The 13,477-nt window shown below is 34.1% G+C and overlaps 4 protein-coding genes across 4 annotated transcripts in view; all 4 read left to right on the plus strand.

Moving 5' to 3' along the window:
• The window catches only part of LOC107028853 (F-box protein SKIP8-like), a 6,398-nt gene extending 3,985 nt beyond the window's left edge, over positions 1–2,413 (plus strand). Inside the window, exon 3 of the mRNA XM_015230074.2 lies at positions 1,799–2,413. Within this exon, the coding sequence (XP_015085560.1) occupies positions 1,799–2,051 (253 nt within the window). The 3' untranslated portion in view covers positions 2,052–2,413. The remainder of the gene's footprint in view (positions 1–1,798) is intronic.
• Positions 2,414–2,650: 237 nt separating this feature from the next.
• LOC107028854 lies at positions 2,651–4,694 on the plus strand. Its single transcript, XM_015230075.2, has 3 exons — positions 2,651–3,031; positions 3,636–3,878; positions 4,462–4,694. The coding sequence occupies exons 1-3, from the start codon at positions 2,769–2,771 to the stop codon at positions 4,496–4,498; spliced, it is 543 nt and encodes a 180-aa protein (XP_015085561.1). The 5' UTR covers positions 2,651–2,768; the 3' UTR covers positions 4,499–4,694.
• Positions 4,695–5,625: 931 nt separating this feature from the next.
• LOC107026772 (RNA polymerase II transcriptional coactivator KELP) lies at positions 5,626–8,879 on the plus strand. The gene is made up of 3 exons (XM_015227855.2): positions 5,626–6,053; positions 6,697–6,802; positions 8,562–8,879. Exons 1-3 carry the CDS (start codon positions 5,727–5,729, stop codon positions 8,651–8,653), a joined length of 525 nt encoding a protein of 174 aa, XP_015083341.1. The 5' UTR covers positions 5,626–5,726; the 3' UTR covers positions 8,654–8,879.
• Positions 8,880–10,031: 1,152 nt separating this feature from the next.
• On the plus strand, positions 10,032–12,605 carry LOC107029086 (glutaredoxin domain-containing cysteine-rich protein 1). The gene is made up of 2 exons (XM_015230396.2): positions 10,032–10,640; positions 11,328–12,605. Exons 1-2 carry the CDS (start codon positions 10,515–10,517, stop codon positions 12,375–12,377), a joined length of 1,176 nt encoding a protein of 391 aa, XP_015085882.1. The 5' UTR covers positions 10,032–10,514; the 3' UTR covers positions 12,378–12,605.
• Positions 12,606–13,477: the final 872 nt, after the last annotated feature.

The raw sequence follows: 13,477 nt of genomic DNA on the forward strand, positions 1-13,477 counted from the left end.
CCGCTAAAACTTACTTAAGTACTTAACAATTTTGAAGTGATTAAATGTCACCCTAAGAGATGACGTGCAAAGTGAGTAAAAGCACGTGAAATAGTTTTTAAAAAAATTGAATGGTTTATATCATACACGTGACCTTTTTTTATTGGCCAAAATTTAACTAATAGTTTTTAATTTTTCTATAAGTTAATTTATAAATAAATGTGAAATTTCTTGTTTAAAGGTAAATGAAATTTGTGGGTTCAATTTTTTTTTAAGAAAATAAATAATCTTTTTGTTTTCTCTTTATTTTGTTGTCTTCCCCATTTAAGCACTTCTTATACCTTTCTTCTTCCATACAAGTCATTTTTCCATCAAGTTCATCTCTCACCTCACTAGCCATTCATCAATCCACAAAACCCAACATCTAATTGAAAGTAAATTCCTTGAATTTTAAGTGACCCATTTTGAATACTATATGCAAAAAAAGTGGGTCTATCAACTTTCTTATAGAACCTTCATTTTTCATTTGAGTTGTTAAAAAAAAATACTTCCAAAAAATATCATTCTCCAATGATAGATTTATAGGAGAGGGTTCGAAGAAGAAAAAGTATAAATGCACTTCTTCTTTTTTAAAAAAAATGATGAATGTTGAAGAAAAAAACAACTATTGAAGGCCGAAAACGGCCGGGAAAAAAGAAGCCAATGAAGGCTGAAAATGGTGGAAAAAAGAGGGGGGGGGGTGGAGTGGAAGAAGGTGGGGCAATTTTGATTTTAAAATGCATTTTAAATTAATTGATTAGTGTAATGTATTTTAAACAATGTTTTAAAAAAGTGTGAATAAGAAAAAAAAAGACTAAAAATTAATGATGTAGTGCTCACATGGCAGTGACGTGGCGCTTACATGGCTATGATGTGGCAGGTGAGAGTGGTATTCACTTTAAAGATGTTAAGGGGGTATTTTATCACCCGTGTAGTTTAAGTGCTAAAGTAAGTTGTGTTGCCAAGTTTAGGGGGATCTGATGTATTTTCTCGTTCTTTTTTCATATTTGTTTTTCTGTTTAGCTTCTATCTATGTTGTTGGTGTGAGGGTTTCCAAATGTTTTATATCATTAAGGTCTTGGATAGATGCTTGGATTCTTGCACATATGGTAATTTGAGTCAAACTTAGTGAGCCTGATACCACAATTTTTCTTTACTTGTATTTAGGCTTCTTTCCCACAATTAGTCCTCAATACCATTAACTTTGTTTTAGCCAGTCGTTGCGTGTTGATCCTTCTTGTTCTATCCCAAGCACGCTCTTCCACCCATTAGTTAACCTACTCTTGAGGCCCATTCTTCAGCTTGTCAAGCTACTTCAATTTTGTAAAAAGAACAAGAAGACAAGGTGAAAAAGAACTGTCCAAACACACATCTAATCCTGCAATTGGATTAGCCATATGGGAGGGTATTAGAAAATATATCTGCCTGATGCCTTTCTGTTTCCCCCCCCCCCCCCCCCTCTAATTAGCTTGTTCTAAGTCCCCTAACTCCATATTTGATATTGGTTTGTTCTACTAAGATGCTACCGTCATCATAGCAATTGCAAAGTCTTTAAGTATTGGCAGCTCTCTCTAATGCAAGTTCACTAGAGTGATTGAATGTTTTTGTGTGACATGTTTACTTCCCATGTCCTTGTATCGTCCAACACGTCTAGAATTTATTCGCCAATGTAGTTATAATGCAATTACTGACTAGTATGTTTTAGTGTGAGACATATTTCATTTTTATGTGTTTACATATCGTTGAGCACACATGTTGAGTTGCGTATCTGCCAATGCAGTCACAATGCAGTCATTGGTAGCTGGCAACTGGCTTTTAACTGGGAGCAGAATGTTGATTTTGAAATTAGAGACGTGAAGGCAAGAGTGATGACAGATTCGGCTTGGGTGACTATGAAAGCTTATCTTAATATGGGATCAGGTACTGTGACTAACGTGTTTGAACTCCATAATGGGAGATGGTACATGGTCCATCATCACTGCTCAGTGATGCTCATTCATGGAGGTGCTGGGCAACAAGCTGTGCAGGGATAGGATTAAAGAAGACAAACTGTGAAGAAGATTGATTATTCTTTTGAAAATTGGAAAGTGGTATAGCGATCGTTTATAGTAGAATTGACTTCCCCGGGAATCTCCATAAAATTATTTTTATGTAGTTCCTGCTTCCTTTTTCCATCGTTTGATAGTTAGATATCACTAGTTTCTTGCCATGAATTTTTGGCCTTGCTAATTTTCTTGGCAATACACATGCACAGTTTGACAAAGTGAAAATGTCCAAAATGTTTTTGGTCTGTCTTTGTATCAGAAGCTACGCGTAAACCTATCGTCAAGAGTTCTTGACTATTGCATCAGATAACAGGTAATCCTATCGTCAAGAGTTCTTGACTATTGCATCAGATAACAGGTTCATCTTCGAAGTATTTTTCCGGATTAACGACCCTAAAGGAGTACCAAAATGAAAACTATATGTCATCTTTAATCTTCACATAAGAGACAATAGTAACTATACTTTTCTTGTGTAGCAAAGAACGTGGTACAAATGTTATCTTTTCGAACTAATATAATATAGTTGTTTACTGAAAATAAAAAATATATTCCATAGGTCAATTATTATTTTCTTTTTTTCAAAAAAAAAAAAGATTTTTTTTGTTTTCCCTTTTCCTTGGTGTCAAAATGATGTCCAATAACAAACATTATCACCAGCCATAAGGTTCCGGGGACTGAGCACAGCGGAGCAGAGTGGCTGAGAAGATGATCACCGCCACCAGCATGGCCACCGGCGGTAGCAGCTCCGTCTTTCTCTCCGTCCCAACACTACCATCCCAAAAGTTGCAAATTTTATCTCACAAACAACTCTTTTTCACAAACAAAAAGTGGTCTACGTTGCCCTTTCTCTGTTCTTCTTCAACTTCTTCAACTCCACTTGTAGAAGAAGAAGAAAAAGAAACTGGGTCTAGTGACGATGTCCTTCCAGCTTCGATAAATGAAGAATCTAGTTCAGTTTTACCTCCCGGGTATGCTCAATTTTTCTGTCTGCAAAATTTCATTTCTTGAAAATTATCCCCTTTTGGGAAATTTTGCAGGTAAAGCCTTTGCATCTGGAATGTTAACAAGTGTTAGAAATTTATATTGCTAGAGATGTGATACTTTTTATTTATTAATTTTTGTCTTAGAACAGACCTTTGTCTCTTTTACCTTTTTGATTATCCATAAATTACAGAGGACCAGTGACATACTGTTCAAAGCTTGGTGTATAATTATCGTCTTTACAACAGACGTCTCTCTCAATTATCAAGTTCATTTGTGCTACTATTTGGTCCAAAAGCTTAATATTGAATGAACAGTTAACGAAACTCTCGCTTAAGTTGGACAAATTGGTTACCTCTCCTGTGTTGGTTTGTGACCTATTGCACAGGAGAGGGGGTTTCTATCCCTTGTTATCAAAAAAATATACTTGGATTAGATGTTTCAGTCTTGAGAGATCGTAGTTCCTTTCAAACCATAGAATGTGTTTCAGTCTTGACTATGATTTTGTTTTACGCTATTTCATTCAAGTGGTTGCTGATATAAACGAACATATTCTGCAATGTTAATGAATTGAATTTGATGTGTTTACAGAGCATGTAAGGGTTGTGGGAGATTGGAGATTGAAAGTGGTTGTAATGGCGAAGGACGGATACAAGGAGGGATTGCAACAATTCCAGGGTTTGGTTGGTGGCCGATCAAGGCTTACAGGCCGTGCCCTGCGTTTGTTGCTTCTGGTGGTAGGTACAAAAGGTTTGGACAAAGCATGGATGAAGTTGTCTCTGGGAAAGGAGGTAGAGTTAGTTCTGTCGGAACTGACGTTGAGGTTCAATCAAGGTAAATATCTATTTAGTCTATTTCCGCTCTTTTCATCTCTTTGTGCTTAGCAATTGTCGACTGTCTGGTGATATAATGAGGAGTTTAACTTGAAATTATTAGTACAAGATACTTGCTGATGGATAGCGGAATGATAAAATGGAAATAGTCATTACTCTAGCCGAGGGTCTTCCTGAAATAGCCTCTCTACCTTCACGAGGTAGGGATAAGGTTATGCATGCACTCTACCCTCCCCAGACCTACCCGTGGGATTTCACTGGATATGTTATTATTGTTGTAATCTGTCATATCATATCAGAAGATCTGAACGATAACCAAATCTCACACAAGCAGCCGTGAAACAATGTTTGGATTAAACGCGCTGCTACTTCATTCTACTGATTGTCTAAGCATAGCCTAAATGACTTAAAAACGTCAAAAACTACTACTCAATCCCAAGCAAGTTGGAGTCTATGTCCATGTCGCTCCATTCAAGTTCGTCTTAGTCCATTATTATACTGTTACGAGCTCTCAAGTACTTGAGAGAACTTCAAAGCTAGTAAACTCATAACTTATGCTTTTCATCTTATATCAAACTTTGCAGCACGAAAAAGAACGGAACGAAGAGATCGAAGAGCTAACTGTTGGAATGTAATTTCAAGAGATTGGAGGTAGTTTGGCTGAGCATGGAGTTTAATCTACTAACTTGGCAGTTTCCTTGTCTCTCTATAGATTTTTTGTTGATAAAAACTTGAATTGTGTGTATTTATACAAATCCCAAATGGTTATTTGTGTTAGCAATTGTAATCAAGATGAACTATGTTGTTTTATTTCCAACTATACTACTTAGAGCCTGTTTGGCTCAGCTTAAAAGTTGGTCAAACTGACTTAAAAGCTGGTTTTTGACTTATTTAGCTGTTTGGCAATACTCAAAATAACTTATTTAAGTTAAAAAAAAACGTATTTTAAGCCAAAAGTTAAAAGCTGGGGTAGGGGTGCTTTTTTTTTTTAGCTTATAAGCTGTTTTAAGTTGACCACATTTTTATCTTTTTGCCCTTAATATTTTTATACACTCTCCAAATTACCCACATAACCCTAACATCTCTTTCTTCCATTTTTCCCTTTTCACGTTTGGCATAGCAACTTCAGCACTTTTATTCAAACGCATAACTGCTTATTTTAAAAATAAGTTTCAGCACTTTTAAAAGTACTTTTTTAAAGCTGTTTATATTAAGCACATCCAAACGGGCCCTTAGTTTGCTACTAGTCAAGACTTTACCCATGAGATTATACTAACTATGTCGTCGTTAGTTTGCACTTTGCAAAACAAGTACACTTGGATCCATCTATTAAATTTTTGGGGGAGAACTTACGTAGGTCGGCTTTTTGTTGAAAGACAATACTAATTTTAAAAATGATATAGAGTGGAATAACAATTTATCGAATAATATTTGAAGATTAAAGTGAATTTCTCCTTTAACTAAGGGGTAAAACTATATAAATAAAAAATTAGAATGATAGAGTATTTGGTACTCCCTTTCCATTTTATGTTCCACTATCTAAATGCAAAATATTCATTTTTATTTGTTTAATTTAAAAAATTAAGATCACATAATTTCTAATTTATTCATATTAGTATTAATTATAGTCATTTTCTAATTGAGGTATGGCTCATTTTTAAATGTGGAATAGTTATTTGTGACCAAAATAATATAATAGACAAATAAAAATAAACGGAAATATGCAATAAATGTAAAGGTTACTACTCATAAAAACCTAAATAGAGTGAGTGTTTTCATCTACTTCCCCAATTGAGCTAAATTCCGCCCCTGCCAAAAAACCTTTTGAAATTCCACAACTTTCTCCGAAATGGATTCTGAAACTTCCAATGGAATCGAAGAAACGGTACTTGATATCCTCAAAACCTCTAACCTGGAAGAAGTTTCGGAGCAAAAAATCCGAAGAATGGCTTCAGAAAAGCTAGGTCTTGACCTATCCGAACCGACCCGGAAGAAATTTGTCCGGCAGGTGGTGGAGAAGTTCCTTGCTGAAGAACAAGCAAAACGTGAAGCAAATGCTGCTGATGAAGTGAAGGAGGAGGAGGAGGAGGAGAATGATGAAGAAGAAGAGGACGGCAAAGTGAAAAGCAGCGGTGATAAGGAGTATGATGATGAAGGCGATCTCATCGTTTGCCGAGTGAGTTCTTATAACTGCTGTAATTCTGCTTTCTGAAATTCTCTTTACTGTTGTAGTTTTGGTTATTATCTGTTTGGCGGAATGATCCAGGAGGCCCCTTGTACTTGGTTTCGATTGTCATTTGGACATTTTAAACTCATTTCTAATCCGATCAGTGTGTGTACAACAACCGATTACACATGGAAGAAGAAAGATTTGTTTTTTTTCTTTTTGTTGAACTAAACAATTTTCTATTTGGATTATGATTTATGAAAATTTTAAATTTAAAGCACTTAAAAAGTCCCTGCAAGATGAGAAAGTGATCAACTTTATGAGTTTTTGCTTACTTGTACTTGGAAGATGATGGAGGGGATTATCTTGTTTTCTTACAAAAACAAAAATGATTGATTAATAGTTAATAGAAGAAAGATAAATATAAGAAGAGCTTGAAAATCTATATTGGCTGACATGATGGAACTGATGCATTAATCCTAGTACTTGGAACTCGGTCATTAGAGTACTTATTAGGGCTTATCATAATGTGATGTGAAATGTTTATTGTTTTCTGTTGCTTTATTGCTGCTGAGCTAATGTATCTCGATGTCCCTCTTTTGGGTTGATAAAAAAAATATATTCTTGATGTTTTTCTGGGAATTCAATGTAGTTGTCGCAAAAGAGAAGAGTGACTGTTACTGACTTTAGGGGAAAAACTCTGGTGTCGATAAGAGAGTACTACAGCAAAGAGGGCAAGGAGTTGCCTACTTCTAAAGGTAATAATCATTTTATTAGATTTTTTATCATGAATTTGCATACAAAAGTTTGTGTTTTCTCATTTGAAATAAGCTTAAGTGATTGGCTGATTGCTATAGTTAGAAATGAAGTCTGTTGAAAAACTTTAAATCATAGATGTAAAGCAAATTCTTTATGCACTGAGAAGTTAAATCGTGCCATGCTTGTGGTTTGGATCACTACAACGAGAAAAAGTACATTTCTGTATTGCTTGGTCTTAAAATGTTCAGCTATTAGTCATCCATCATAATCCTGCTCTGAATTGCATTTCCTATGTTATATGGGGCAGAAAGAACTTCACTGAAGAATTTTATCACTTGCTGGCTTTTTGTTTATATTCTCTTTGCCCAAAGTTTATCTCTTAAAAGGTATAATTAGCTTGTTGTACCACGACCTTGATACATGTGTGCTTTTATGCCCTTTACGGATGAATTCACTTGCAAACAGTTTTCATATTAGTGTTCAATTATCTCTCTTCTCCCTCTCCCCCCCCAAAAAAATAAAAGGAATTTCATGTCACCTAAACATGATTTTATTGGCCTCCTCTACTGCTGTCACTTGATAAAGTCAAGAGACAATAATAACAAGAACAGAATTTCGCTGATTATAAGCACTTTCTATCACTTTGTGTTCAATAAAGAAGAATTTAAAGGTTTCTATCACTTTCTATCACCTTGAGCATTTCTTCCTATTTTTTGGCAGTTTATATGAAAAATAAAATAAGTCCTAGAGCGAGTGCTTCTGCCCTTTTTTTTTTAAAGCCACTTCGGGGAATATTGTTGTATGGTGTCTCGAAAGCTATCTACATTCTGCTCTTTTAGTTGTTTATTCAAAGAGATGGCTACTTTCTTGCATTGTCTGGTGGTTTTAGCTGATTCAAAAGGAACCTTTTAGTTTGTTTCCCATCTACTTGATATTATCTGTCATTTCATCTCTATCTTTGTCCATCTTAACAACATGTCCACCACCGTCTGCAATGAAGTTTTTTGCCACCTCTATGTTCCTCTATCCATATGTTATTCAACTCCATCATATGGAATTAACAGTGGTCCCATAGCTAATTATATCATGTTGGGAACTAGCTTAATCAGAAGATACAATTTTCGGAAGTAAAAAATGAAAGATCTTGAGATTTCTTCTTCATTTTTTCTGGACTCCATTTGCTTAGTAAGAAAACATCAGTTATTAATCTTGAGACCAGCATTTGTTTAAAGCATCCAATAAGTGTTCCTGACCACACACAACAACCAAAAAAGTTTTTTGAGGGGAAAAGGTTAGACTGGTTATCTGCAAGGAACTTATGGGCCATTTATTGGACCACCTAGATATTTTGCTTTCTGATCTTTTGTTGAATGTACAACTACTACTGCTGGTGCTGGTACCTCTCTGCTTTTCTCTTTTATTAATCATAAGCGATGTTAGACTTAGCCAATGAATGATACGGATGATGATGGTACTGATGATATGTTTGGGATGCCAAGAAGGGCTTTTTGTTAGAAGTAGGTGCTTGATTCTTCATTTGAAACTAACAAGTGTCGGATTTATGATACTTTATGCTGTTCTATAAGATGTTATATTATATTCCTCTGAGTTCCACTATCGGAATTTTCACCTTGTTAGTGAGAGTTCGGTTCCCCACTTCGTAATCCTTTTCCCCCTGAATTCATCCAAAGATGAAATCGCAAAGGGTAAAAATAACAATAGGACCACTTCTTCTGATAATTATTGTGTCCCCTGCAGGGATAAGTTTGACAGCTGAGCAATGGGCAACTTTCAAGAAGAATATTCCTGGAGTTGAACAAGCCATCAAGAAAATGGAGTCGAAGGCTTAGTTTAGTTTTGGATTTCGGTTACATGCAGTAAACTATATTTGAAGCAACTTAAAACACTAGGAGACATGTTCTTTTGGGTAAACTGGTTTAACTTTTGGTTACATGCAGTATTATGCCTGCTCTCTTGGCTAATACAGATGTTCTCTAATTTGAGGCATTTGGTTTCTTTCTGGAAACACTAAACAAAACCTTCTATGATTTTACATGCTTTTCGGCTCCGTCTCTGAAAAATAGTCATTGTCATGGCGTTTCAAATACCACCGGTGAAATATTATGACAATCGTGGAATTTGAAACTTCATAACACTAGTTGATAAATCGTGCTTATTATCATTGAATTTCACATGAATTTTGAAACTTTTGAGCCAGTAATTGTTTTTTGCATTACAGGGGCTGGAAAATGACTCTGTGTTTCATAGGTAGAGTTTGAAACTTCATGACTATAGTTATTTTTTCGGGGTTGAAAAATAGAATTTTATTATTTCTTGCTCTATCGTTTACTTCATCCAACTAGTCTGTAGCTCTGTGGTCAAAGGCTAAATTAACTATCAGTAGCCTTTACTAATAGTCAAATTAGTTCTTAATTAATGACCAAAAGAGTTTTTTATAAAAAAAAAATGAAGAACCGATTATAATTTTTAGATAGTTTTGTATTATAATCAATTTATTCAACTCCTATGGTTAAGCGTTATGGAAAGTGAAAGTCATTTCGTTTAGTACGAGATCGCTTCACACCTCGCGGTGCTTACACCTCTCGCCTATCGATTCACTTAGACTTAATGTGTGTATATATATATATACTTTTAGACTATAAGCTCGATGTTCGAAGAACTTAGAAGTCATTGCGTGTTGTAATAGAGGTGGGTGTATAATATTGATAGTTATTGCGTTACATTATATTACACATTTGCAACCATTAATGTTATGGATAAATAATGTTTCTGGTTGATATTGATTGAAGAAAATAAAGTAGGCCATATGATAATTTTGACATTTTGTTTATGTGGTCTAAAATCTAAATGACACTAAAAGAAAGTAGTATATTTGTGGTTAGGTGCTATATTCCAAAATATTTATTTAATCACATAAAGTCCAAATACCATTATAACAGGATGGCCCTCTTGTGTCCCTTTGCCACCACATCCCAAATTTAGCACTATTTCAATGCCTACTTTATCTAACAAGGGCAAAAATTTGAGGTGGTAGGAGCGGATTGAGTTTCGTAGATTTTATATTTATAATGAAAAATGTATTAAATATATAATAATTGAACCATAGAAATGAAACATGCATAAGTTTTTTATTATCTATCCAAAGTGTAGGCAAGTTTTTTGGTAAGAGAAAAATATTTACTTGAAAAAATTTGAGTTATTTATTTGTTTTCTGATATTTATATATAAGAAGAAATTATAGTATTATTTTAATATAATATAAGCAAAAGAAGGGAAAATCAGCTGAGAATGTTGCTTAGGAATTTTACTTTCATATTTTCATTATGAAAAAAAAAAACATTTCTCTTTATATCAAAATTCAAACACACCCTAAGTTCCATCCACAATTAGAGTTATATTACTTTTCAATTCATTTTATTTTCTCATGGTTAAGGATAATAGATGAAGAGTAACAATAATAATATATATATGCCACGTGTCCTCTCAAGATCCATTCATCCAAAATCTTGTCTAAATTCTTAATTGGTTGTCTAAATACCAATTGGCAATACCAAACACCACATACATCATATTTAAAATACCAAACTATATCCATATGTACTCCTCCTAAGTTAGTTCCATAGCATAACTTAGAAAAAGCTTTAAAAAAAAAACATATTTCATTGAAATTCATAGTAAATTTTGTCAAGTATGGGTTGTGCCTCATCAAAGAGAATAAAGGTTGCCATCGACGTCTACCGTCCTCCGCCGACGAGCTTCGCCGTCTTCGATATCAACTCCATTGAAGAACCATGGCTCAAAAGTGCAAACAACAAGGTACTGTTAGTTTACAACTTATCAACTTTCAAACACAAAAGAATAGGAGTGATAAACTAATAACAATTGAACATTGCTCCCTTTATCTCAAATTATTTATCGTGATTTTTAAAAATAGGTGTCTCAAGATATAATTAGTTTCTCGTTTTATCTTTAATAGTTACTGTTTTTTAAGACTATAAATAATTCACAAGAATAAATATTTAATGGAAGAGAGATTATTATATCTTAATACATAAATAAAGGTACAAGGTTCAAAAATCTCTTTAATATTTTTTTAAAACGTGTAAATAAGAAATACAACAGATAATTTGGAGCGGAAGGAGTATTTGTTATTGTAAAGGTTTTGCCTATATTAAGCTTAAAACGTCGCATACAATATATAACTTTTATGTATATATAGATATTCTAGTTAATTTTGTATTGTATTGAATAATCCCTAAAAATTTGATATTTGTTTCATTTCCTAAAAGATATTACTATGTTAAAGCATTTATAAATACAATTGTTGTCCCAAATTAAACGTTAGTGGACTAGAATTTTAAAAAAGAACATTGATTTATGTGCATATGGACTATAGTGTGATGTTTTTTAATTTGAAAGACTTAATAATTTTATGTATATTTTTAAATTTAATTTATTATTTTGATGATTTAATTTGACATAATATATTTATATTAAAAACAGATAGAAGAAAATGAGTTGGATCAAGACGAGCTAGACGAAGATGAGAAGCCAATAAAAGTAGCACAGCCAATTCTTGAAAAACTCAACACTTCTATTGACGATTCTCCAAAATCATGGGATGAAGTTAGCAAAGCTTTAGAAGATTTAAAACCCACTCTACAAAATCCACCACCACAAAAATCACCTAAAAAACCCCTCCTTGCCCTACCGGCGCCGCCTCCGCCGCCATCAGAGGCGGCAGAAGACGGCGACGGTTCACCAAAAAGAAAAATACCAAGAAAGAGTTTTTCCTTTCATACCCTTGAAGAACTTGAATCCAAATTATCATCAAAAGATGCTAAAAAGAACAATGAAGTGATCAAGAAAAATGAGGAAAATAAAAAATTCCAACAATTCAATAAAAAAAATGATACACAAATTGTTGTTCATAATGGGGAAGTAGAACATCAAAGGACTCACTCTGATGAAGGGTACAAGCCAGTAAAAGAGAATATATTTTTGTTGAGGGACAAAATGGAAAGGGAAAAAGAAGGGAAAGTTCCAAATTTTATAAAGTTTAACCCTTTAAGTGACTACCCCGAAAAGTGCCCGCCACGTGGCGATGACTCATTGGTCATCTACACGACGTCGCTAGGTGGCGTGCGTCGTACGTTTGAGGATTGTAATAAATTGAGGTTAATTTTGGAATCACATAGGGTGGTTTTCGACGAGCGTGACGTGGCATTGCATGGCGAGTTTCGTCAGGAGCTGAAGGAGTTGGTTGGAGATGGGGAGGAGGCGGGAGTACCGAGGTTGTTTGTGAAGGGGAGGTACATTGGTGGAGTGGAGGAAGTGGTGCACCTGAACGAGACGAAGAAACTCGGGAGGATATTGAATTGGGCTAGGGTGGAGAGGGGTCTGGGGAGGTTAGGATGTGAAGGGTGTGGGGGTGCTAGGTTTGTGCCATGTTTTGATTGTGGAGGGAGTTGCAAAGTTGTGAATGGGGATGTTAAGGAGAGATGTCCTGAGTGTAATGAGAATGGTTTGATTCATTGCCCTATTTGCAATTGAATAATTGTATGTATTATTGTACACATACATTAAAATTTTAAATCAGTGAATACATAGTGATGTTGTTACTTTGTGAAGTCGCTATGAACTTAGTATAGGTACCTATATTCTCACTATGAATATATGCAACTAATTTTGCATATATATAGTTTTTGTTATTGGATTTTGTATACTTTTTTCATGGTTTGATAATTCAGTTATATGGAAAATGTGAAGTTTTTAATTGAATGATTTGTATTATGTATAGTATATTGTTTAGTTTTTTGAGGAGGTTTAGTTGAACCCCTTGCGCTTCCTCATATTAGCTAGCGTCTCGGTACAACAAGGTAAGAAAATAAATAGAGAGTGAAAAGAATTTTATCGGATTTGAACCAATGACCTTTTGATTTGCTGTATTTTTCTTAATAACAATCAAAATACGGTTTTTATTTTAGTAAAGCTCTTAATTTCCATGTGAAAGAAAAATAGAATGAAATTAGGAAAACATTGACCTGATAATGAATTTGGTTCAATTCTTCAGATTTTTTCTGAAACAATTTTAGTATTGAGCATATAATACAGTATAAACTTTTGCCATGTCATTAAAACGAATTTAAAATTTAAAAATTATATATTCCTGCGATAACCTTGCTTAACCAATGTAAAAACTAAATTTACAATCAAATATATATAAATATTTAATAAATTTCTTAATAAATATATACGATCTAGACGAACAATATAGAATTTCGAAAAACTCACACTACAATATAGTGAACCCGCCCGGCTGCCACCTAGCCTCTATTAGTGATAATGGGCCAAACTCATTATTAGGCCCAGCCTTGTGTGCTGAAAACCAGTGTCAATTTTTTTTGAAAAAATTACTAAAATACACTACTTTAATTTATTTAATTTCATTAATTCCCTACTGATGTATTAAATTACAAAAATCCCTTTTTTTTATCTCAAATGATACTAATTAAATTTTATACATTAAAATATTAAAAAGGCAATATTTACCTTACCAAGGTAAAGCAGAAATTACCTTCCCAATGCATGACTCCTTTCCCCCAAAAAATCACCTTCCCAAAATTACCTTACCAAGATTTCCGCCTCCCCCC

This window comes from Solanum pennellii, chromosome 8 (assembly GCF_001406875.1).
Source record: "Solanum pennellii chromosome 8, SPENNV200".
In the NCBI taxonomy this organism is placed as follows: Eukaryota; Viridiplantae; Streptophyta; class Magnoliopsida; order Solanales; family Solanaceae; genus Solanum; species Solanum pennellii.

What these genes read in the sequence shown, in the direction of transcription:
- LOC107028854 (XM_015230075.2), top strand. Translation starts at nt 2,769, where the DNA reads ATGATCACCGCCACCAGCATGGCCACCGGCGGTAGCAGCTCCGTCTTT. An exon ending in AGTTCAGTTTTACCTCCCGG is followed by an intron (nt 3,032 to 3,635) that starts GTATGCTCAATT and finishes ATGTGTTTACAG; the next exon opens with AGCATGTAAGGGTTGTGGGA. An exon ending in GACGTTGAGGTTCAATCAAG is followed by an intron (nt 3,879 to 4,461) that starts GTAAATATCTAT and finishes CAAACTTTGCAG; the next exon opens with CACGAAAAAGAACGGAACGA.
- LOC107029086 (XM_015230396.2), top strand. Translation starts at nt 10,515, where the DNA reads ATGGGTTGTGCCTCATCAAAGAGAATAAAGGTTGCCATCGACGTCTAC. An exon ending in TCAAAAGTGCAAACAACAAG is followed by an intron (nt 10,641 to 11,327) that starts GTACTGTTAGTT and finishes TATTAAAAACAG; the next exon opens with ATAGAAGAAAATGAGTTGGA.
- LOC107026772 (XM_015227855.2), top strand. Translation starts at nt 5,727, where the DNA reads ATGGATTCTGAAACTTCCAATGGAATCGAAGAAACGGTACTTGATATC. An exon ending in GCGATCTCATCGTTTGCCGA is followed by an intron (nt 6,054 to 6,696) that starts GTGAGTTCTTAT and finishes AATTCAATGTAG; the next exon opens with TTGTCGCAAAAGAGAAGAGT. An exon ending in GGAGTTGCCTACTTCTAAAG is followed by an intron (nt 6,803 to 8,561) that starts GTAATAATCATT and finishes TGTCCCCTGCAG; the next exon opens with GGATAAGTTTGACAGCTGAG.